At 52.9% G+C, this 22820-nt stretch overlaps 1 protein-coding gene across 4 annotated transcripts in view; it reads right to left on the reverse strand.

The window, feature by feature from the left end:
• Window positions 1-1852: 1852 nt before the first annotated feature.
• Window positions 1853-22820, reverse strand: part of GRAMD1B (GRAM domain containing 1B) — an 82025-nt gene continuing 61057 nt past the window's right edge. For 3 of the 4 annotated variants that reach the window (XR_007498236.1, XR_007498235.1, XR_007498234.1), the window contains 13 exons: window positions 22200-22295; window positions 20778-20858; window positions 19534-19649; window positions 18746-18902; window positions 17702-17891; window positions 15375-15518; window positions 14569-14687; window positions 14321-14463; window positions 11835-11938; window positions 11141-11344; window positions 10602-10704; window positions 8397-8504; window positions 8050-8091 (listed from right to left, as the gene is read on the reverse strand). Coding sequence is in view for 1 of the 4 variants with exons in the window: in XM_049777918.1 (XP_049633875.1) it covers window positions 6257-6346; window positions 7974-8091; window positions 8397-8504; window positions 8872-8883; window positions 10614-10704; window positions 11141-11344; window positions 11835-11938; window positions 14321-14463; window positions 14569-14687; window positions 15375-15518; window positions 17702-17891; window positions 18746-18902; window positions 19534-19649; window positions 20778-20858; window positions 22200-22295 (1773 nt within the window). In the remaining 3 variants the exon portion in view is untranslated. Of the gene's footprint in view, window positions 6347-7973; window positions 8092-8396; window positions 8505-8871; window positions 8884-10601; window positions 10705-11140; window positions 11345-11834; window positions 11939-14320; window positions 14464-14568; window positions 14688-15374; window positions 15519-17701; window positions 17892-18745; window positions 18903-19533; window positions 19650-20777; window positions 20859-22199; window positions 22296-22820 lie in introns of those variants that run through there. The other variant, XM_049777918.1, reaches the window with a different exon arrangement.

Here is a 22820-nt window from a genome sequence, read left to right on the forward strand (position 1 = left end):
TCCAGGATGACTTGGCCATATTTATTTCTCCTCTGTTGTAAAGATAATTCCCAGGATTCCTGACCATGACTGTCCTTTGGCAAGATACTGTGACTACCAACTAATGCCTGCTCCTCCCTGCTGCTCCCCACCCACCCCATGGGCACTGCTCTGGAAGCTATATCTGGCACCTGGTTCTAATGAAAGGGCTTCGATGTGGTCTCAAGGGCTATTTACTTTAGGGATGCATCTGCTGTCTTGGTGCTGGGTTATTTCCCACGACTGGTCCATGGCCAGATAGTTCACCCATGGCCACACCATGGGTGCCTTTCCCCTTTTGACACCGAAACAGCTGTGAGTTCTCCTCACCCTGACCTCTCTGGTCAGCTTGGTCTTGTCGCTGAGAATGCCCCTACCTAGCCCTGCGTGGACCAACTCTCGTGGGTACTTATTCTAATGCCACATTGCCTGCTTAAGACTTTCTCCCGTCCTGAACATTCACACAATCATGATTTCTGATTCTGAGATGAACAAACTAGAAATGGTAGCAGGATGGGAATGTTTCTGAGCAGGCATATGCTGGAACTAGGTGGTATATAATAGTGAGTAGGTCATGGTTCAAGGAGGGGAGACTGCCCCTTCCCCTTCCCAAGCCATTCACTCCCAAATGCAAACATCCACCTCAGGCTTGTGGACCTAGCTGGACCAGAGGTGCTCTAGCCAGACCATGGCCCCAACGGGACATGGAAAGACTAATCAGAAAAGTCCATTCTCTCACTTCTGCAGCAGTGATCCCTCCAGCCCAGTGCATTCATAAGGGAGTTGTATGTGACACAATGTAGGGTGTCCCTAGTTCGACATTTCATCACTTGCCTCATACTTCCTAGGCCTGGAAAACAATAAAGGAGACTTTCCTGTTCTGGAGACCTTGTTTGGGCCTAGCTCTCATGCTTGTCTTCCCACTTCAACCACTACTAGAGTCGGTAGGACTTAAGGATGCACTTGGGGCATAGCTCAGAGTCCGCCACGTCCTTAGGCCCACAAACCTGAGCTGAAGCCCACCCTGCCTCAGGCCCTGCACCACAGCTCCCCCATCCAGCTTAGACTCCCCCTCACTGTCCATGGCGGGAACGCCCTTCCTCATGTCCCCTCACATGGCCTTTTCTCCATTTTCTGCCCAACCCAGCCCTGTGCTCATGCCTGTGTAGTGTGTTTTGCAGCAGATGTCTGGAAAGTCAATAAAGTGTCTCTAACTTGTGTGTTCTTGTTCACTCAACCGTCAAGTAACCCCTAGCGACCCTCCCTGCCTCCCCTACACCTCCCTCTGCTCTCGGTCAGTGCATTCTCTGAGAAAGGGAGGAGCCCACAGGCCAGAATTGAATGTACGCTGAGCCAGAGTTCCTTGCAACCCACTTCTCTATCCAGATACAATGATGTGCAAAAGGTACTGCCCTGTGGCCTGGATCTGCTGGAGAGAGGGGCTGCCTGAGCCAATATGTGAGGGGACACAAAAGACCCTGGAGCCAGCTATGTCCCAGTGCCACTATTGGCCAGGACCTGAGTGCCCAAAGGAGTGAGTTTCAGTTCTTGTCACTGAGTCACTCATAGCCCCACATAGTCTCTGTAGACAGGTGATATTCATGAGTAAAACAGCAGATAGCTCCCTTAGTACAATCCTGGTTCTTTGGGCACATGCATGGATGGGGCCCAAGTTGGTCAAAGGAGACGCATGCTCAGCTCTCCAACCCAGGCAGTACTGTACTAAGAGATTGAGGGTTCTCACACCGGCCCTAATCAAGACCAGGAATGACCAGTCATCTTGGGGTGCTGAGCACTCAGGCTGGCAGCAAATAAACATTCACACCACCGCTGGTTGGTAATTCAAGAATTGGTCTTTTAATTCATACTTTACTTCCAGGATTCTAGCTATTTGACATTGATTTGGCTGGGAAGCCTGGTATGTTTCTAGGAACTAGTAGTACATTTCCAGCCCTTGCGCCCAGCGCCAGGTCAAGTACAGCGAGGGGCCCTAATACAGGTGGTCAGACCACTCAAATGCAGCCGGGTCATGTTCCCGCCCAGAGATGGCCCAGTGCATGGTGAGGGCTGCCACCCTTGGCCTCATCCCACCCCTACCCTGTGTCAGGAAGCTCTAGGGGCCACTCTGGCCTCTGGTCCAGTCTTCCCCACAGGTCTCGGTCGAGTGCATGTGTGGGGGTAAGCACCATGGGTTTGGGTAGATGGTGTGTGCATGCAGAGAGTGGTCTGGCCCTACAGTGCGGCTGGGAGATGTTGGGGGGAAACACAATTGTTGGCAAAATGGTTGCATCAGTGATATGACCTCGGCATGGGGCACCCAAGTCCAGGGCCATGGCCCTACCTCAAGATGAGATTCCCCCTACTGGCTCCTGTAATGTCTCACAGTGTTGCCGAGCAAGGGGTAGACAGACAACGTCTTTTCTGCCGTCACATGTAGGGGAGATTGTCTGGCAGCAGTTCCTCTTAGCAGGCAAAGGTGTTTCTCGAAGAGGCTCAGGCTCCATCCAGTTCAGGATCCCAGGCCAGCTGAGGGTCTTAAATCATGAGAGAAAGCAGTCCAAGACCCCTGAGCTGCTGCCTGGATACAACCAGAGCTGGCTGGGCCCAGGGAGGCCATGGCTGAAGCAGGAGTGAGGTAATGAGGGTGGGCAGAGAGGTGAGACAGGGCACTCTTAACCGTGTGCAAATGTCTACCCTGTGGCAGGGAAGCAGAGGGGTGGAGAGACGGCCTTCCAGAACAAACCACCACCACCACACTCCGCCCGGATCCCAAAATGCATCATTTGGAAGAAAACCCAGCGGTAGAAGGAAGTAGGGCCAGCCTGTTGAACCGTGGGGCCCAGAGTCAAGGCAGCTGGGGTGAATGGGATGATTGTCCCAGAGCCTAGACAGCAGGGCCTGGAGCCAGAGAGATGAAAGAGTTCTTAAGGGTGCTGAGGGAGTGGGACAGGGAGGGTCTGGGGATGAGGGGCACCTCCATTGCCTGGGAGACAGGACAAAAGGATGATTTCTCCTGGGGTTCTTAGGAGGAAGGCAGGTGCTCTGCTGAGCTAGAGAAGCAATGAGGAATGGCAAGGGAAGGGCCCTTTGGAGGCCACCATCAGCCAGAAAAGCTGCTCTGCTCTGCTACATTTCCCCCTAGTCATGCCTGTGAAGGCGTCCAGCCAGCCCAGCTGCAGACTTTGCTCCTATCCTCGCTTTCCTCGGGAGAGCTCTTGATTCTCTTCAGTGTGTTCTCCCAAGGCTGTAAACCTGGGCTGCACAGATTAAATTAATCTTAATCCCAACCAGGTCTGGGCTGAACCCAAAGACTCCTGCCACCATTTATTTCCTCAGGCAAGGAAGAATGGTGAGAGAGACTTTATAGTCCAGGGTGTAAGATGTCCCAGCCTTCTGGTTCTTTTCCCTTCCTATTGCCTCGAGAGTCCCAGGAAAGATCTCTGCCCAACTCAGATGAGGCACAGAAGATAGAAAGGCTCTTCTAGGTTAATACTGACCAGACAATATGCCCGAGCCTCCCTCTCCTTCCTTCTCTCTCACTAGACCTCCATAAAAACCTGAACTCATCTGACCTCCCTGAGAATCAAACACTCCCCCCTTCACTTCTCTAAACACTGGATAGATCTAAGCACCAGGTCATTGTCAAAATCCAAATCTTGCCCATTTCCTGCCCAGCCCCAAAGACTAAGTGAACACTGGAATCTACCCTACAGGTCCTCTAGCTCAACCCTCCCATTGGAAATTCAGGAGGGAGCAACTTGAGTGGGAACAGAGCCGGAACCCCACCAGGCTCTGGGCTAAGTTTTGCTGCTAGAGACAGAATCTCGTGTCTTCTGTTTGAGCTCCCTGGTTAGCTGCAATCCCATTTCAGGAGGTGTTGAGGGAAGCAGGCCTGACCAGTTGCTCCAAGGCCAGTGGGAGGCTGGAGCCTGCAGCCTGGACACAGCTGTCCTGGTGAGACACTGCCAATTCTGACCCCAAGCAGCTCTACGGTCAAGTCCACAGGGACTCCTCTCTCCCCCCAGTTATGTGAACAGAAACAAGCACAGAGTTAGACAGTGCCCAACCAGATTTCTTGTGGATTCTGGCGTACCTGGATTCCCGTTCCAAGCAATGGGCCCACAGCTGGCAGACATGCCCATGGGAGATCTATAATTCTGCAGTACCGACCCCAAGTGTACCTTCTCTTTGAACTCATTCATTATTGCCTGGGTCCAGACCGCCCCAAAGCAGGTTTCCTTGAACAGACCGCCTGCTCCTCCCCTGAATGGTCCCGATAGCAAAGCACAGATGAACTAAGTCGTGAATAGGCTCAGACCCCATGCCTTCACCCCTCAAAGCACCTTTCTAAGCCATTCCAAAGTCCTATCATGAGGCAGTTACTCAATGAATAATTTAAATAAATAAAAGCCTATGGAATAAATTAAGAGTTTAAAAATGGGTTTTGCTTTCTAAAGGGTCTGGGAATGATATTGGCTCTTGGCTACTATGTTGGGGATGTTTCTAGCATTTTGCATCATTCCTCCTTGGCTCTGCCCAGTAACACGGCTTGGTACCCCTCACTGGGTCCTGCACCCCTGCATATTAACAGTCCTGACATTCAATTGTGTCCTCACATCCACAGAGTCTTCTCGGGTGAATCCATAGGCATCTCCTCCTGTCCTGATAGTGGAATTGCTGGGCCAAGGTCTCAGGCAGATGGTGGGAGAGGCTGGTCCGAGAAAGTAATCAACTTGCTCTTCTTGGGTAGGAGATGAGTGGTGACGCTTCCTTCCCTCACCTCTGGCATCAGGAGAGGCCCACAAGCTCAAGCAAAATGGCAGCAGTCTCCATGCCAACCCGGCCTTCCTGGGACTCTTCACCAGCTCCACTGGGCAGAGCAGGAACCATCCGGGTATCGTTTGAAGATGGCAGATGCATCTTGAAGAGCTCCAGAGGGTGGAAAGATGCACCAATGAGCAGCCCTGGAGAGATCTTGCCCCTCTTTCTTCTCCTGAGTCATCTCGAATCTCTCTGGGCTGGAAGAAGCAGGAACTGGGCTCCCTCTGCTGGTGCCCATGCCCAGGTCTGGAGCACTGAGCCAGCAGCTGGGTGCCTGGACAGTTCCTTGGATTTGGCTTTCTGCGGCCTTCTACGCACCTTTACCAAACGCTCAGCCTTGGAAGGTGTCTTCCTGAGCATGCATACACGGGGGATGGCGTCTGAAACCCAGCTGTCCCTCCACCGAGATGAGGTGCCAATGGCTAGCTGAGGGCCTGATGCCCATGGCTGCATAGCCCTCTGGGGCGAGCAAGGCCCTCCCACAAGTCAAATAATGCTGAGGAGGGCATTACTCTCTCTAATCCGGGGGTGAGGTTGGGGGGGGAGAGGGAGAACCCTGATTCATCCTGGGAATCAAACAGGCAGGCTCCAAGAAACACACTCAGAACCTCCCCTACCTGACTCCCAACCACGAAGAGGTTTTGCAAGTTCAGATATGCTCCACCCTGGCTAGTGCACCCCACGCTGGAGTGCAGAGGAACAACAGGGGTTTAGGCACTAAGAAGGGAGGCTTTGCCCAGATCCAGCCTGGGGCCAGTCCAGAGAGAAGGGGGGAGGGAAGCATAATTCCACCCCCAGCCCTTACAGGGTCCAGACAGGACCTAGCCATAGCAAGGTGCTGGGGCAGCTGAACCTCAAGACACAAAACCTTGGGCGCCCCATCCCCTGGCTGTTGCCCCTTGGCTCCCCCTGTATCTCCCCCAACCCTGGGGGTATGCCCCACAGGAAGGGTAGGGGGAGCTGAGGCTGGTTTCCTGCCTTAGGCTTCCTGGAGCCCAAGACACCCACTGGGGAGCACAGAAGGGGGATCAGGGTAATTCTCTTTCACTGGGGGGTGACAGGCCAGGGGAAGGGATAGGGGTGAAGCACCTGAAGCAATGCCCCAAGAGGTTCTTTTCAAGACCTGGGGCCTTCATGGGCATGACTTTGGCTCAGCCGCTGTTCCCGGCACAGGGGAGGGAGGGATGGACATGGGGGTGAGGAGTGGGGAGGGGGGTGCAGGGCTGCAGGGCGGCGGGCCCAGCCGCCAGCCATGCAGAGGGGCCACTCCTTCTCCCTGGTACATAGGCGTTCTCTCTGTTTTAAAATCTGTATATAATATATATTTATATTCTGTATATATATATTCATATATATATTTATAGGGTCTATGTACACGTATTGCACGGGCCGCGGCAGCCTCCCTGCTCCTGCCTGCTCAGTGGTAACTGCTCCTCTTGTCATCGCTCTCTGCCGTGGGGTCCCGGGACCGGATGCCATTCTGGAGGTTGATGAGTGAGTCCTTCATCTGCAAGACAGGAAGTTCCGTTCCTGGGTGGGCGCCCTTCCAGGGGGGAATAAGAAGCCAGCTGGGGGCTCCTAACCTAGCAGTATAAGGGAGAAGGTCTAAGTAACATGAGCACCCCAGAGGGTCTTGGTGGCAGAATGCCAGGACTCTGCCATCCTGTAGCCACTTACTTGGGAATTCTCTCTGGGCACTGCCCTGAGGTTCCATCTGGATTCTCTGTAAACCCAGAATCCGCCAGCATTGGACTGTCCTTAGCTGCTTGGCTGTGGGCATGCTTGGACAGACAGGCCTGATTTGGCCTGCACCTCTTTAGTGCCAAGGAGAGAATTGCCCCAGCTTGTGCCCACACTGCTGCCTTCCTTTGAATTTTTTTTCATTTTCTTTTTTGGCTCTACTCTCAGAGATCACTCCTGGCAGGCTGAGGGGACCATCTGGTATGCCGGGATTTGAACCACCGTCCTTCTGCATGCAAGGCAAACACCCTACCTACATGCTATCTCTCCAGACCCTGCCCTGAATTTTTTTTTTTGTTTTTTTTTTTTTTTGTTTTTGGGTCACACCCAGGGGTTACTCCTGGCTGTCTGTTCAGAAATAGCTCCTGGCAGGCACGGGGGGACCATATGGGACACCGGGACTTGAACCTACCACCTTTGGTCCTGGATTGGCTGCTTGCAAGGCAAACACCGCTGTGCTATCTCTCCGGGCCCTGCCCTGAATTTCTTACCTTCAATATCAAGGGCATGAACATTCCTCAGTCTTGGGTGGGTTACTAATGACCGGCTGGGCCTCCGCAGAGGACAAGGGGTAGTTCCTGGGTCAGAGACCTTGTATTTTGAATGCCCTGTTCTCTGCCTACCCCACTGCCTTCTCCCCTCCAGTCCTTCTGTCTGTTTTGCTTTCTAGAGAAGAGGAGCATGAGACTGTCTTCTTTTGGGGAATGAAAGCAGTGAAGTAAATGTGTGTGGGAGGTAACTTAGTGGGCTGAGTACAGTTCTATGGGAACTTGGTGTTGAATGCATGGAGCACAGTGGCCTGAGCACCACTGGGAATGACCCCGAGTACTTACTCAGAATTGCATCTCCCCCTTCCCTCTACCTATCTCAGTACTGATAGTTTAGTTTTGATTTCTTTGATTTTTCAAGTAAAAGATTACCATCTCAAGAAACTCAGCCTAAAAGTGAATCCTGGAGGATTTGATCCCCCGGCATCCCATATGGTCCCCCCAAGCCAGGGGCAATTTCTGAGTGCTTAGCCAGGAGTAACCCCTGAGCATCAAACGGGTGTGGCCCGAAAAACCAAAAAAACTTAAAAAAAAAAAGAAAACTGGGAGAAGCAAATCAAGAGATGGACATTTTTTGGGGGGAGTAGGGGAATGGAATGGAGCTTGTTGGATGCCGCTGGGAGCCCACAAGTTACCCAGAGCAGGAGGGGAGCTCCCAACTAGCCAGATGATTCTGGGATCCAGGCGTAAGTTGTAGCTGCTGATTAAAGAGAGGGGTGCCCCTGTGCTTGCACATCCCCACTTGAGGCTGGATAGATGGTGGCAGAGCCTGGGGGTGACTGATCAGAGGCCCTCCCAGTCCGTCTGTCCCTTCATCCATGAAAGATGCTGGGGGCGTTCTCTCACCTGATCGAGAAGCATCACCGAGGATTTGATTATCTCCCTCCATTTCTGGAGCTCAGTGTCGTGGTACTTTTGCTGGGACTCTAAAAGCTGGGCCCATTCTGTCTGGGACTGGGGTAACCTGTGGGTTAGAAGAAGGGGTGCCCCAGCAGCTGGAGTTACGCTCAGCAGATTGTCCTGTGCTCCCAGACCCCTAAAGGACAGAGATTCTCATCAGAGTGCTTTGTCCTCTGCCCCATGCCCCAGTCCAGGCCCCAAATTGTAAACAGAGGGAAAGCTGTAGGAAGGGCTGGTTGTGCTAGTCCCTACCCAAGCGTTCTTCCTTCCTCCCCTCTTCCCCCAGCCAAAGGCAGGAAGCAGTGTCCCAGAGAGAGGGTAGGAGCAAGGGAACAGGGCCAGGTAGGGCGGAGGGGTGGCCGGGCTTACCTTTCCTGGAGCCTCAGACCCTGCCAGGCAGTGAGGGTCTGGGTGGTGTATTCTAGCATCCAGAGCTTGTAGAAAAGCATCATGTTCAGGATAACAAGCAGGACCAGACTGCGAAAGAGAGGAGGAGGAGAAAGAGCCCTGAGCACTGGGCTGAGCATGCCCCTTTCTCTGGGCCAACCACACTCTCCAGGTTCCCGTCTGAGTTGGGGTCACCCACCATGCTGTGAAGAGGACCAGAGAGCTGGGGGTGCTGCCAGGGTAGAAGGTAGAGGGAAGCTTCCTGGACTCTCCCCAACACACACACACATACACACACACACACACATACACACACACACACACACACACACACACACACACACACACACACACACACACACGGGAAGGAGATGTACATATGCCCTCAGAACCTGGGCATGCTGGGGACAGGGGAGAGGAGACAGAACAGAAGGAAAAAGACAATCAAAGCCAGTACCTGAAACAGATCCTGCAGAGCAAGGAAGGAAAAGGGGAAACAGATTAGAAATGGGTGCCTGGGGTAAGAACATCCAGCACCTTGAGAAAGGAAGGGCAGAGAGTGGACAAGTCCAGCTGGCCAGGAAGGGGTGGACCAGGCACTCAAGGCACCGGGACTCTGATTTTAGGGGTGATAAGTGGGCTCAGACTCTCTCCAAGCTAGCTATGGGAGGTAACCTGTAATTTCCATGGGTTTTCTTGCCCACCCACCCCATCCAGATGCCTGGTACCAGCCACTCGGTGAGGTGCCGGAACATAGGGGTGGGGAGAGTGAGTCTGAGCCAGGGTAGGTAAAGAGGTAAAAGTCTCTGCCATTAGCATATGAATGTACAGATATGTGTAAGACCCTGTATCTCACAGCCTCACAGTGGCCACTGAATTCTGAGGCCTCTGAAGGTCCCTTGGATGTTGTGTCTGATGTCACTATTCCCTCCCTTGTGCTATCGCACCTGCATTCAGACTGTCATGTGTCACTTTGCAGTGCTCAAGGAATCCACAGGGCCTCTGCCCACTCAAGCCCTTTAAGGACCAGTGTCTGAGCAGAGAAAGAGAATGCCTGTTAGGGCAATCATGGAGACACAGGGGTCAGCATCGTGAGTAGGGTTCTTTCTCTGAGTCCGAAGCTCCCCAGCCAGGTAAGACAAAAGGTTCTGAGAGCAGGTGGACCCAAGTTGGAGTCCAGCATTGGACTGCCCGTCTATGTTCTCTCTCACTGCTGGCCAACCTCGGAGCTGCTGTCTACACAGCATGCCAGACACAGCATGTTCTCCTGCACTCGTGGATCAGAGAAACCCAGAGTCCTGCAGTAGCTGCAGCTGCAATGGTGAGAGTCCCAAGTGGTTTGGTCCATCTGCACATCTCACTTACAGGATGGGGGTTTGTGATGGAGCCACCCACTAGACCTCCATCCATCTTGGTATCTCCCTGACCACTTTTGAGGGGTCTTCAGGATTTGTCCCCAGGCTGGGAGCCTACCTGCCTGCTCCCCATTTCCCAGTGAAAGGGACTGGGTGTCAGGTAGTGGCTGAAACTTAGTGGTGCTGGACCCTCTGTGTCTCCTTCTTTCAGCTCCCTTTGGCCAAACTACTACTCTGAAGGTTTCAGCCCTTTTTGTTTCATTGTGTTGCAAGGAATAGGATGATGCAGAGTGAGGTCAAGCTTTCCTGGATCACACTACAGCACTGATTTGATCTGGAATCCAGAATGCAAGGTCCTGAGGGTCACACTGGATCCCTGAACCCCCCTACCCCTAAGGGGTACAAAAGCTCCTCAAAGGCCCCATACCACAGCATCTCTAAGGGGCGAGATTTCTCCAGAGGTAGAGCCAACTTAGTTTAGTTTGATTTATTTTGGGTTCACACTTGGCCATGCTTAGGGCTTATTCTTGGCTCTGTGCTCAAGGGTCACTCCTGGTGGGGGGCACAGGAACCCTGTGGGGATGTGAGAGATGGAATTTGGTATGAGGCCATGTGCGAGGCCAAGTGTGCTAACCACTGGACAATCTCTCTGGCTGTAAGAGAAGCTATCTGAAAGGTCCTTTCCAGCTTTCCCACTAGAAACACTGATGACCCAGCATGCACTGGAAGCTGATTAAACCAGAAAAGAAAACCCAGAGGGAGAAGGCCAGAGCATAGAGCAGAGATGTCCAGGAACCCAGGAGAGGATGGGGTGGGGAGGGCTGGGGGACACGGGTGTCCTTACACACAGCTGATGACCAGTAGTAGCTTAGACACGCTGTGCAGGTGGAAGCCCGTGGGGGTGTCCTCAGGAATGTGCCGGGTTTGTGTGGAGCCTGTGGAGAAAGAGGCTTGAGCACAGGCCCCTAGGTCCACCCACACCTGCCCCTTAAAGGCCCCAAAGGGTGCAGAGGGCCATCCATGCTGCTTGCTTGGGAGTAACAGCTCTGGGCTGGCCGCAGCATCAGGCCAACTCCTCGAGGGCAGCCCAGAAGACCATGAAAGTCATTGTAGAGAGAGTGAATTAATAAAGGTAGGACAAGGATGCTGCAGCCTCGGGCTCTAGTATGGTGGCAGGGACCCCTGGAGTTGCCTCATTCTACAGAGCAGGCCTGAAGGTGGCAAGTGTGAGTGATAAGGGGCTAAAGAAATGACCAGGCAAAGAGAAGCAGCAAAGCAGCATGTGGGCCCTTGGGTTTGAGGTGTCAGTGTGGGCCAACGAACACCGTCCAAGACTGTCCAAGCCACAGCCTGAGCCCCACTGGCCTATACCTGCCACGTGCTTGATCCTGTGGCCCACTTCTTCATCTGTGGGTGTGGTCACAGGGCTCATCACCTCCTCCAGGTGTGGCCCCCGCAGGTGGCTATGGGTGCGTTTCCTCCTCCGCACGGCAGTGGGCTTGCTGGTCTTCTCTTGCGGGGACTGCCGGTGCATCTCAGCCAGGTATGTGCTCTCCATCTTGGTCAACTCGCTTTCTGCAGAGGCAAGGTGTCACGGCAGGGCCTGCACTTCCAGTGCCGACCCACAAAAGGCAAATAATTGGGGACCTGCACTTCCTGTATTCACCCACAAAATGCCAGTTGGGGACCTGTACTTCCTGTACTGATCTGCAATGGCTAGTTGGGGACCTGTACTTCCTCTACTTCCAGACCAACCCTCAGGACTCTCTTTAGAGCTGTTGATGTTCAGCTGTGCTTTCTCCACATGTCTACTTTGAGAAGCCACTTTGCAGGGCTCATTCAGACCAATGCTCGGCTTAGTCCAAATCTGCCCTGAGCAGTGCCCCAGTAGGCAGAGATGTAGGCTCAACTCCAGCCCCTCCCAGATGCCAGAGCTTGTCCTTTGCTAAGGGAAGTGCTCATGGACCCTTTCCTGCTCTCCAAGGTCAGAGCAAGGCCTGGATCCTCACTTGGAGTCTTCAGTCCCAGCACTGGGGTGCATGCAGGGCTCCTAGAGTGTGCTCACCTAAATGGCGGAAATAATCCTCCAGTCCACTCCAGAAGTTCTTCTCAATGAAGGATTTCACCAAGCCCCAGGGCTGTTTCCTGTAGCGTAGCTCTGTGGAGACCCTAGGGAATGGGCAGACACAAGACCACAAAGTCAGCACCTTGCTGGCAAGGAAAGGGGTGGGGAGCAGCGGGCCTAGAGATAGAGAATGGTGGGCACCTGGCCTGCAAACCCACTTACACCCAATTACTGTCCTTCACCTCAGCGCTCCTGGTCCTTCTGGCCACCCACACTCCACAGGTGAGAAACAGAGCTTCAGTGTTTGATATTGGTTTCCCCCTTCCTTCAGGCCATTGTGGTGATGGGGGTCACACTCATGGCTGTGCTTACAAAACTGATGTGGTACCAGGGATCCCAGATGACAGTACTACTGGGAAGGCACTGGGCGTGTGGGCAGGAGCTGGGTGTCAAACTCCAGTGACTCAATGATGGATGCTCCACCCTGGACCCATCCTGGGACCCTGTCTTAGAGCCAACATGGAAGCTGACCCCAGACTTTCTCTGGAGTTTCTCCCCCAGAGTTTCTCCTCCCAGAAGGACACTCAAGTGGTTCCTAATGGCCTATAGGCCCTGGAGACTAGCAGTGCCCTTAGTACCTGGCTCCTGCCTCTGCAAAGGCCTTTAAGCCTTTCCCTTGTTTTGTCTCCCCCAATCCTGAGTCTTGCCACCACCTTTCCCTTCCCAGTACCGGTTCCTCTTCCTCATAGCCTCTCTTCAGGCTCAAACACTCCCCATTCCTGCCCTGGAAGGGATTCTTTCAGCCTATGCTCTCAAGGTCATGCTGCCTACCCAGTGACCTCCACCAATGGCGAAGAGCACTGCCTGTAAGATAACATCCAGCTATTAACCCAAATCAAAGGCATTTCCCCAATTTCTTCTTTCCCTTTCATCCAAACCTTTGATATGTAAAAGTTCAGCTGGATCTTACTCCATCCTCCCCACCCAGTTGGATTTTGTACTGAGAATAAAGAAAAGTCAATCTGGCTTTGGGTTGGCAGAGGGACCACAGGCAAATAAAAAAAAAAAAAAAAAAGAAAAGAAAGAAAAAGAAAAATCACTGACTCCATGACTCTCTCCTGAGTGGCTTAGTTTATTAATTCTTCACTGCTACCCTACCCGCTTCAGACCTGTCTGCCTGGGGTGGAAACATGGCATATGGGATGATTTCACAATGTGGGGATCTATTTTACACATGCCTATGCCAGGTGCCATTTTACTTCCTCACCCACATTCACTCCTGGGCACCTGGGCACCTGTCTGTTAAGATCAAAAAGTTTCTTAGTACATGGGTCAGTTTCTTTCCAGCAACAAGGATGTTGGCTCCCTCCAGGAGAGGGACACTGAGACACTGCAGAGGAGGACAAAGAGAAAGAAGAGGGAGGGAAAGGAAGAGAAAGCAAGGTGTAGAAGTTTAGAGAGTTGCACAATAGCTGAAGAGAAGAGTGAGGAAGAGGGTTACTTCCACAGAGCCCCTCATGGATGAGAACCACCACAGGCACTGCAGTTGCGGGCAGCCAAGACCATCTAGAAGGGTATTTCTAGATGTGCTTACTTTGCTGTAAGGTTTTGAAACAGGTCTCCAGTCTTTCCATAAACACAAGTCCCCATGTTCTCAGCAGGACTCCAACCTCAAAGAGCATTATCATGATCCCTTATGTCATCCCTTTCTGGCCCACATTCTCTGCACATTCTCGAAGAGCTGGGGGGATTCCTGATTTCCATGACCTCATCATCACCCAAGCACACACTGCCAGGGCCATGCACAGGGCAAGGGGAAATGCTGGGAACCTGCTTTGCTCAGACCCAGCATTCCTTGGGGCCCTGGCTCTGTGAAAAGCCACTGAACTCAAGTATTGTCCAGTTTCTCAGCTGAGCAAAGGTCATCCTATTTGTGGGACTGGAGTCATAGTGTAGCGGAAAAGGTGTTTGCCTTGCACGCGGCCAACACCTGGTTTGATCCTGGGTATCCCATATGGCCCCTTGGGCCTGCCAGGAGCAATTTCTGAGCACAGAGCCTGAGTATTGCTAGGTGTGGCCCAAAATAAGGTCACCCTCTTCACTTTGGGTTGCTAGAAAGATCTTGACCCATGTTCTAAGAAGCAGGGCTGGAGCAATAGCACAGCTGTAAGGCATTTGCCTTGCACGCAGCTGACCCAGGACAGACCTGGGTTCAATTCTTGGAGTCCCGTATGGTCCCCTAAACCAGGAAGGATTTCTTAAGCGCATAGCCAGGGTAACCCAAGATATCACTGGGTGTGGCCCCAAAACTAAAACAAAATAAACCAAAAAAAACAGCCATGTACTAAAGAAGTCTTTTCATCCATCCTAGGCACTGAAGAGCTTCAGAGGGCAGGAAAGGGACTCTCTGAGGCTCAGAAGTCACGACGTTCCTCTCCAGCTGTGGCCCCTCACACACTAGAAGTAGACCCCCAGCCCATGCATACCTGAGCCGACTTTTGTTTCGAGCCACGCGAGTCAGGGTGTAGCGGTTGATGGTGTAGAAGTAGTCATGGTAGGGAACGTCATGCGTCAGCACCTCGGCGTCCACCACGTAGCACTCACTCTCCTGACTGGCCTTGTACATGGTCTGTGGGAGGAAGAGGCAGTCCGTGGAGAGGGCACCCCCATTTCCTTTTCTCCCCCAGAACTGTGGAAGGTGGGGAAGATGGACAGGAGTCCCTGAGCCACTCACCTGCGTTTCCCTGACTGTGGCACTCTTGGGAGCCAGTGGGTTAGTGAGGGTGATGGTATAGAGAATCACTCGGCTGTGGTTCCCATTCTCCTCCTTCTTCCAGGGATGGAAGATGATATCTGAGGGCAGCAGTGGGAGCCATGAGGGCAGGAAGGAGCCCTGGTGCCCCCGTCTGAACCTGCCATCCTGATGGTTAGCAGGAGCCGCCAGGCCAGGCAGAAGAAGGCCTGAAAAAGGCTCATTGTGGCTGGGACTGAATTCTGTACAGGCCCAAATTCACAAGCCCATTGTTCCTGGGCTGGGGCATGGGGTCGGGGGCCACCTACGGGAGCACCAACAACACTGGTGTGACTGTGGCCAGGGACTGGGGAATGAGCCTCCCAGGGCTCGAATGTGGCCTCTGCCCCCAGAAATGGGTATGTGATGGGGGAGCCCGCCTGCTTTCCCACGATGGGTCTAAGCCGAGCCTGGGACAGCTAGTCCCAGGCCCGACCAGTGAGTGGCCCCAGGTAAGCAATGCAGGTGTGGTAGGCTTCTTCACAGAGCACATCTGAGGATGACATGGGGGGATAGGCTTGGCGTGTGGGGTGGGGGGGCTGCCCATAAGATGGGCTGCCTGTGACCTAATCCAGGACTGTCTTCTTCTTTGTCACTGAGAAATACGATGCAGGTAAGTGCCGCTGGAAGCAGCAGCAGCCTTTGTGCTACGTCTGACTCTTAGCTACTCCTCTGATCATGATCCCCACATTTGGGCATAAGACAGGGGCAGGAGGGTGAAGCAGGGAGGTGATGGGAAGACAACAGACCAGAGAAACGCCGCTGCTCCATGAAGTCACGCTGGAATGGAGAGTCGGTGAACAGGAGGTCATGGAGCTTGTCTACGCTGAAGCTGAAGACTTCATTTACATACTGTCGGCCACTCAGATCCTCGTAGAAGGCCTGCACCTCCCCTGCATGGGACGAAAAGGGGATAGGGTCGGCCTGGCGACTCTCCACTTGGAATGGCTGAGCAGCAAGCCCTTGGTGCTGGAGGTGCCAAGAGTTGGGACTCTGGGCCCGGAGAGATAGCACAGCAGCGTTTGCCTTGCAAGCAGCCGATCCAGGACCAAAGGTGGTTGGTTCGAATCCCAGTGTCCCATATGGTCCCCCGTGCCTGCCAGGAGCTATTTCTGAGCAGACAGCCAGGAGTAACCCCTGAGCACTGCCAGGTGTTGCCCAAAAACCAAAAAAAAAAAAAAAAAAAGAGTTGGGACTCTGCTATTTGGTTTTCGTCTTCTAAACTCTCAGACCCAAGGGATCTTAGTCTTACTAGAACATCAGCAAATTCCTCCTTTCCGAGTTTTCTGGAGACCTACAGGTATGTCGGCCACACTGGCACTGCTGGGGACATGTTGTAAGAGGACCAAACCAGCATTGCTGGGGACATGCATGTGTGGGGGGCACACCTAGCATATGGCATGAGGGATAGAATCTGACCTAGATTGCCTGCCAGGCACATATAGTGCTCTACCACTTGAGCTCACTCCCTGGCCCCACAATTGACAACAAATATTTTGACCTTGCTGAGTGTCTCTCTAGGACATTGAGACCCGGACCATGTGTCCTAGAGATACTCTAGGTGGGGCTGGTCGTGAGCCTGATTTGGGTTCAACTCCCTACTCTCCTCCATCAGGTCCCAGGTTCTCATTGAACCGATGGCTCCTGTGAGGCATGTCTGGGGTTCCTAGAGAGCTGCTCAAGCCCAATCCCTCCTTCCAGGCCCTGGCTCTTCACAGTCTCCTCCTCCCATACCTGCAGCAGGATGCTTGCATCTTAGAGACTCCAGAAGGCTTGCAAGAACCTTGAGTGCCTGCACCTGCTATGCATGAGTGGTACCCATGTCTGGGGAGCAACCAACACATCCCCCTGGATGGGACCAAGGGTGTGACTTCACATGCTGAGTCCATGCCACCCTGACGTTGGATCTGCACACATTAATGACCAGGTACGTTCACTGAGACAGACTGAGGAGAGGGGCTAGTGAGGCAGTTCATGAAACCCTGATTTCCCAGCCTGCCCTCTCAGTGGGAGTCCTGTAACCTCTTATCTCTGCCACCTCTCCCAGAGAAGTGTCACGTTGGTCAGCTCTTCCTAGGAGATAGACATTTCTGAGATTCTGTACCAGTTTCCCCTGTCCCCTTTGATATGTAAAAGTTTAGCCAGATAGATTAGGATAGTGAGGCACCCAGCCAAAGAATGTTCTTCTGTTGGTCACTGATCCTAACCAGTAAATATTATACTGGGAAGACAGTCAAGCTCTCAGTCACAAGGTTGGAAGCCCCCCGACCCTAGACTTTTCTTTTCTGTGTGTTTTCTTTTTTTATTTTTGGGCCACATCTGGTGGTACTCAGGAGTTACTCCTAGCTCTGTCCTCAGAAAGTATTCTGGCAGGCTCAAGGGACCATATGAGATGCTGGGGATAAAACCCTGGTCAGACACATGCAAGGCAAGAGCCCTCCCTTCTGTACTACTGCTTTGGCTCTGTATCTTGTTTTCTTAATTCTTGCTGCAGCGCTACTGTGGACCCATTTACCAGGGGCTGGCCCCATGCCCCTGTGGGAAAGGAGAGAGGACAGGGGATACAGGAAATGAGGCCTGCTTGGTGTCCGGATCTGCAAGAGAAGCTCAGAAGCCTCTTTAGGAGCCACCACAGTGAGCACAATTCAGAGAGCAGAGTGACAACTCCCTGTACTACATGACCCATGCCTTGCTAGGGATGGCAAGCCAATGTGGATATGGCATGATAGAGTACCATCTGTCTAACAGAGAGAGAGAGAGAGAGAGAGAGAGAGAGAGAGAGACAGAGATAGAGACAGAGAGAGTGAGAGAGAGAGGGGAGAGAGAGAGACAGAGACAGAGACAGAGACATAGAGAGTGAGAGAGAGAGAGAGGGGAGAGAGAGAGACAGAGACAGAGACAGAGAGAGAGACAGAGAGACGGACTACAGGACCTGATATGGTACAGAGGGAGGGGCCAGGGAAAAGAGAAACGACTGTGCCCATGGGTCCCCAATCAATGTGAAGAACAGAAAGAGGGATAACAGCTCAGAGAGCCCCCCAGATGGGCACCAGGCTCCTGTCTGCTCTGTACTCACCTTCATCATGGGTGTCAGAGGAGTCGCTGAGCTCCGTAGGGAGGTCCTCATTGTCGTTGAAGTCCAGGGACGGAGAGTTCACGGGCGCCATGATCTCCAGCTTCTCTCCAATGATGCTGTCGAGGGCCAGTTCCTTCTCCAGGCTACCATCTCCATCCAGCACCTCCTCTTCCATGGCCAGTCCATCAAACTACAGTGGAAATAGGAGTCACTAGGACTCAGGCTCATGTGTTCTGGCCGCAGCACTGGGGACTCAGCACAAGGTCTGCCTTCTCACGGTCACCACATCAAGGCATCCCAGTGGCCCAGAGGGAGAGGTGATCTGGCCTCTGAAAGGAGCCTCAGCATGTTGGGTTCCAGCTAAAGCCACACTCCATTCTCGAGACAACTCAAACCCAGGAAGTACAGAGCAAGTCACAAAGAGCTGGTCTGCGGGGCTAGGAGGGTCTCATTCTTGGGGACTTGCCTCTTGCTGCCATCCTCAGCCACCTCCCACATCCACTCGCTCCATTCATCAGATGTCTATCCATTCATGAACCCAGGTTCAGGTGACAAAGTTCTTTCTGACACATTTTCTCTGGCAGAAAGCCCAGAATGGTAGGCCAGAGTGACAGCACAGTGGGGAGGGCATTTGCCTTGCACATGGCCGATTTGGGTTCCATTCCCTGAACACTGCCAAGCGTGATTCCTGAGTGCAGGGACAGGAGGAACCCCTGAGGACTGCTGAGTTTGAGCCCCAAATAAAACAAAACAAATGCACAAAGAAAGCCGAGGGCTGTGGGAACATAGAAACCAGGGAGTGGCTAGAAGTGCTCGCTTCGCTGGTCTGTTCACGGCAGTACAAGACCTCAAAGACTATAAGACTAAGACTGTCCCCAGAAACTGGATGTGGAACAGTTTCACCTACTACAGGTGTGCTTGTACCTGGTCTTAGGCCAGCCTCTGGCTCGGAATGTCAGTCGAACCCAATGCCCCTCTTTATGCCGTACTGTCTGAGATGTAGGGAGCTGACTGAACTGGTCACAAGCCTGAGCTGGTGCTCACCGAGACTGGAGCCTCACTACTCCCAGTGGATGTCAGGGTGCTGTTGGTGATACATTTCTTGGGCAGCTGCGGGCTGGCATCTGGCTTGGTCTCAATGCTGCTCTTGGATGAGCTGTCATTCACCTCGTTCTCCTCCACAGGCGTCTCCTCACAGTAGCTGCGGGACACAGGGGGTGGGTTGAGGTGGGCATCTGGAAGACCCTCATTTCAGTGGACACAGCCACCACCCTTCTTAGTACCCACAAAAAGACACTGGCCTGCAGGCATGGGGTACACCTTTTATTTGACATACTATCATGGTGTCTCCACAGATGAGTTGGTGGCTTTCTCCATCAAGCTTTGCCCTTCACAGCAATAAATCCAAGACAGCCCCAAAGACATGGGAGGCTAGTCCCTAATCCCTCAGGAAACAGCATGGAGCTCCTCTTCACAACGTCTGAGAAATTTCCATCAACTCCTGCCCCTCATCCACAGGCTCTGAATCAATCAACAGCCTCCGGATTCTGTCTAATTTGGCTCCTCCTCAAGTCTACTTTCAGCTGAGCCAATGGACCTCAAGGTTCAGTCAGGCTGTGGAGACTATCCAGTCAGTGTCTTGAAGTGACTGATACTAAAAAAATCCAATTGCCCAAAGGCTTGGACTGGCCCAGCCCTTCCCTCCTCTGCCTGACCTGCTCCCAGGGCCCAGCCTGTGTCCCTTGTGCATGGGGGAAGGTCTGCTGCACTTGGGTCTCCTACTTCCTTCAGGGCCTCCTGAGAGATTAGCCCCACAGCACGGCTGCACTCACCCCATGGTGTTGAAGTCATCGTCGGGGGGCACATAGTCTTCATCGTCACTGGTAAGGCCCAGCTCATTGCCATAGCACTGATGTACAAAGTGCCACAGCTCCTTAGGGCACAGTGGCTGTAGGGGTGACAGAGTGACAAGACATTGAGAGGACAGATGGGGGGATTCCTCTTTCCTCCCTGGGAACACAGCTGTCCACCATCCACTTTCACAGACAAGCTTCAGCCTCGCCCAAGTGCTCTGGGGTAGAGATAGAGCTAGAGAGGGAGGTCTGGACTCAACAACCTTCCTGTCCCCAGGCTTTTTCCGTGCTCAGGGCTTTTGCTGGGCTTTGCTGGGCAGGCCCAGGGAAGTAATGACATGCAGAGGTGGCCTTGATGGTTCCTAAAGCTCAGGGCAGCTCACAGGGCCCTTCTTCCATTTCAAGGGCTCCCTGTGAGGGGTCTCTGTACTCCCTCCCACCCACACAAGTCCTTTCTGTTTCCACGGCCTGTGCTGACCCCCTCAGTTACTCTAATCTCCTTGTCCAGAACACTGGTATACAGGACATCAGGTTCCAGAGGTTCTCCTCAACCCTGGAAGCACATACAGGTGTGAGGCCCCAAGCTGAGTCCCAGATAATAAGCAGAAGGACAGGAAAAATGAGGGGGGGGGGGCAAAGCTCAGAAAACAGGAACAGGTCAGAGGGCACTTGCACATGGCCAACCTGGGTTCAATCCCTGGCATACTGTATGGCCCTCTGAATCTCTCTCGGGGTGACCTCTAAGCACAGAGGCAGGAAGCCCTGAACACTATCAGGTGTAGTTACTCTACCCCTAAAAGCAAAAACAAAACAAAACAAAAGAAAACAAAAGAAACAGGAACAGCCAATATCCAAAATAAGGAACATAGGATGAAAATATTCATCAAACTTGGGCAATGCTTTGAGACAGGATTCTTGATAAGGAACCAGGGTCCCCCACTTCCCCAGGGGTCATGTGTGGTCTGATGAGTTTGTCCCGACCTGGAAGTTGAACTGTGTCCCTTCCAGATCTGTGTCCTACTAAATCAACATGGCAGAATTGAAGTGCCAACAGGCTGCGCAGTGAGAGGAAACGCTCGTGCAGAGCTGGGCAATGCCAAACCAGGGAGGCCCAGTGGAACCACCAGGAAACAAGCTTCTCTGGTGCGGCCTTGCTCCCCATGGGCAGACGTTCATGAGGACTGTTCCTGGAGCACAGGAACCCAGGCGGGGGTGGCACCAACCTTCTCAAGGAGCGCATTCTGCCAGAGCCGGAACATCATCATGTATGTCCGATCCCGGGCCCCAAAGGATGTGAAAAAGTGCTAGATTGGAAGAGAAAACGAGATATGCCTGTTAGGATTCCAATATCATGGCAACATTGAACTTAGTCCTTCCTTTTACAAGAAGTCACTGATGATGGGGCTGAATGATAGCACAGTGGTTACGGTGTTTGCCTTGCACGTAGCCAACCTGGGTTTGATTTCCAAATCCCATATGGCCCCCCGAGCCGACCAGGAGTAATTTCTGAGTGCAGAGTCAGGAGTAACCCTGAGCACCACCAAGTATGACTCATAAACCAAACAAATGAAGTCACTAATGTCCCCTTCGAACCCTGCTTAGCTGTCAGTGATGCATTTGGAGCCCAGGGACCTCCAAGTTCCCACTTTTCATCTAATTTATTCATTCTGCCACCCACACCCGAGTGCTCCTCCTTTGTACATCTGTCCTTTCCCAGTGACAAATGGTAGAGAAAATGATCAAAGGGAATCCCGAGCTCAGTGACCTGCCACTTCCGAATCTGGTCTCTTTGAAGGCGGCTTGCCTCACCCCAAAGCTTATTCATGCCGCATTCAAACCATATTGAACCCCAAATGTCTTGGTTCTTGCCACGGTGACCCTGTGCTCAGTAGAAACACTGTTTGGCCTTGCAGTGAGTTGATCTGGAGGTCACAGAATATACCTTCTTTTAAATTTTTGGAGGGAGGGGCCCGGAGAGATAGCACAGCGGCGTTTGCCTTGCAAGCAGCCGATCCAGGACCAAAGGTGGTGGTTCGAATCCCGGTGTCCCATAGGGTCCCCCGTGCCTACCAGGAGCTATTTCTGAGCAGACAGCCAGGAGTAACCCCTGAGCACCGCCAGGTGTGGCCCAAAAACAAACAAACAAAAAAATTTTTGGAGGGAGAGGGTTTTGGCCACACTCAGCAGTGCTTAGAGATTACTCCTGGCTCTGTACTCAGAAATACTCCTGTAAGTCTGGGGGGACCCTATGGGATTCTGGGTCAACCGTCTACTGAGGGCAAATGCCCTTCTTGCTATGCTACTGCTCCACTCCCCCCCCCTAAATATTATGCACTCAGGAATCATTCCTGGCAGGTGCAGGGGACTCTGGGGCACCTGGAATCGAACCCTGGTCATACCATGTGCAAGGCAAGCACCTTCTCCTCTGTGCTATAACCCCAGCTGAGACTGCTCATCTCTCTCTGGACCATACATAGCCATCCTTGCTGCTATGCAATGACAGATGTTTCACATGGACCAGTGCTAGGCAATTCTGTGTCCATAATGCCTGGGGACATCCCAAGATCACACTGCATGGCAACGTGGGGTGGGGTGTAGGCTTCAGTTCCCACCTGGAGAGTCCACATGGGCAGGGCCGTGCCTACCTTTTCTGATTCAGTGCAAACTTGAATGGCATTGGGAATGAGGCGAGCTGTTTTCTCTTTCGTCATGGAGCAGATGTCCTTCAAACGGACAGTCAGCTGGAGTCGCATGGGACAGAGGGCAGGAGGGAAGAGGCGGCGTTAACTGAGTGGAGGCATGGCACCAGCTCAGGGAGAGGAAATCAGGCCAGAGCAAGGCTATTTCTGACCCCAGGAAGCTTAGTCACCCTCCACACCCTGCGGGGGAGGTCCTCATTGCACAGAGGTCACAGGAGGTGGGCTTGGGGGGGAGGTTTCCTCAAGGGGAGCTGGAGTCTCTGTCCAGACAGCTTTCTTTCTTGTTTCTACAGTTGTGATTAGACATGAGGGTTTTGCTACTACTGGCTAGAGGCACGACTAGACGGAAACTAAAAGACCAACCTTCCTCACTGTTGAGACAAGGCAGGCAGGAATCCAGCAGTCTTGAGCCTTTCCTCATGCCAACCGTGACCCCTGCCACCTTCTACAGTGGACTCCTACCCAAATTCTGACCTGCACTCATCGACAGAAAGTCCTCTGAACCTCCCACCCCCCAAGTTAAGCCAGGGCTGACCAAACGCCAAGCCCCAAGCTGACACTTTGGTG

This window comes from Suncus etruscus, chromosome 8 (genome assembly GCF_024139225.1).
Source record: "Suncus etruscus isolate mSunEtr1 chromosome 8, mSunEtr1.pri.cur, whole genome shotgun sequence".
Lineage (NCBI taxonomy): Eukaryota > Metazoa > Chordata > Mammalia > Eulipotyphla > Soricidae > Suncus > Suncus etruscus.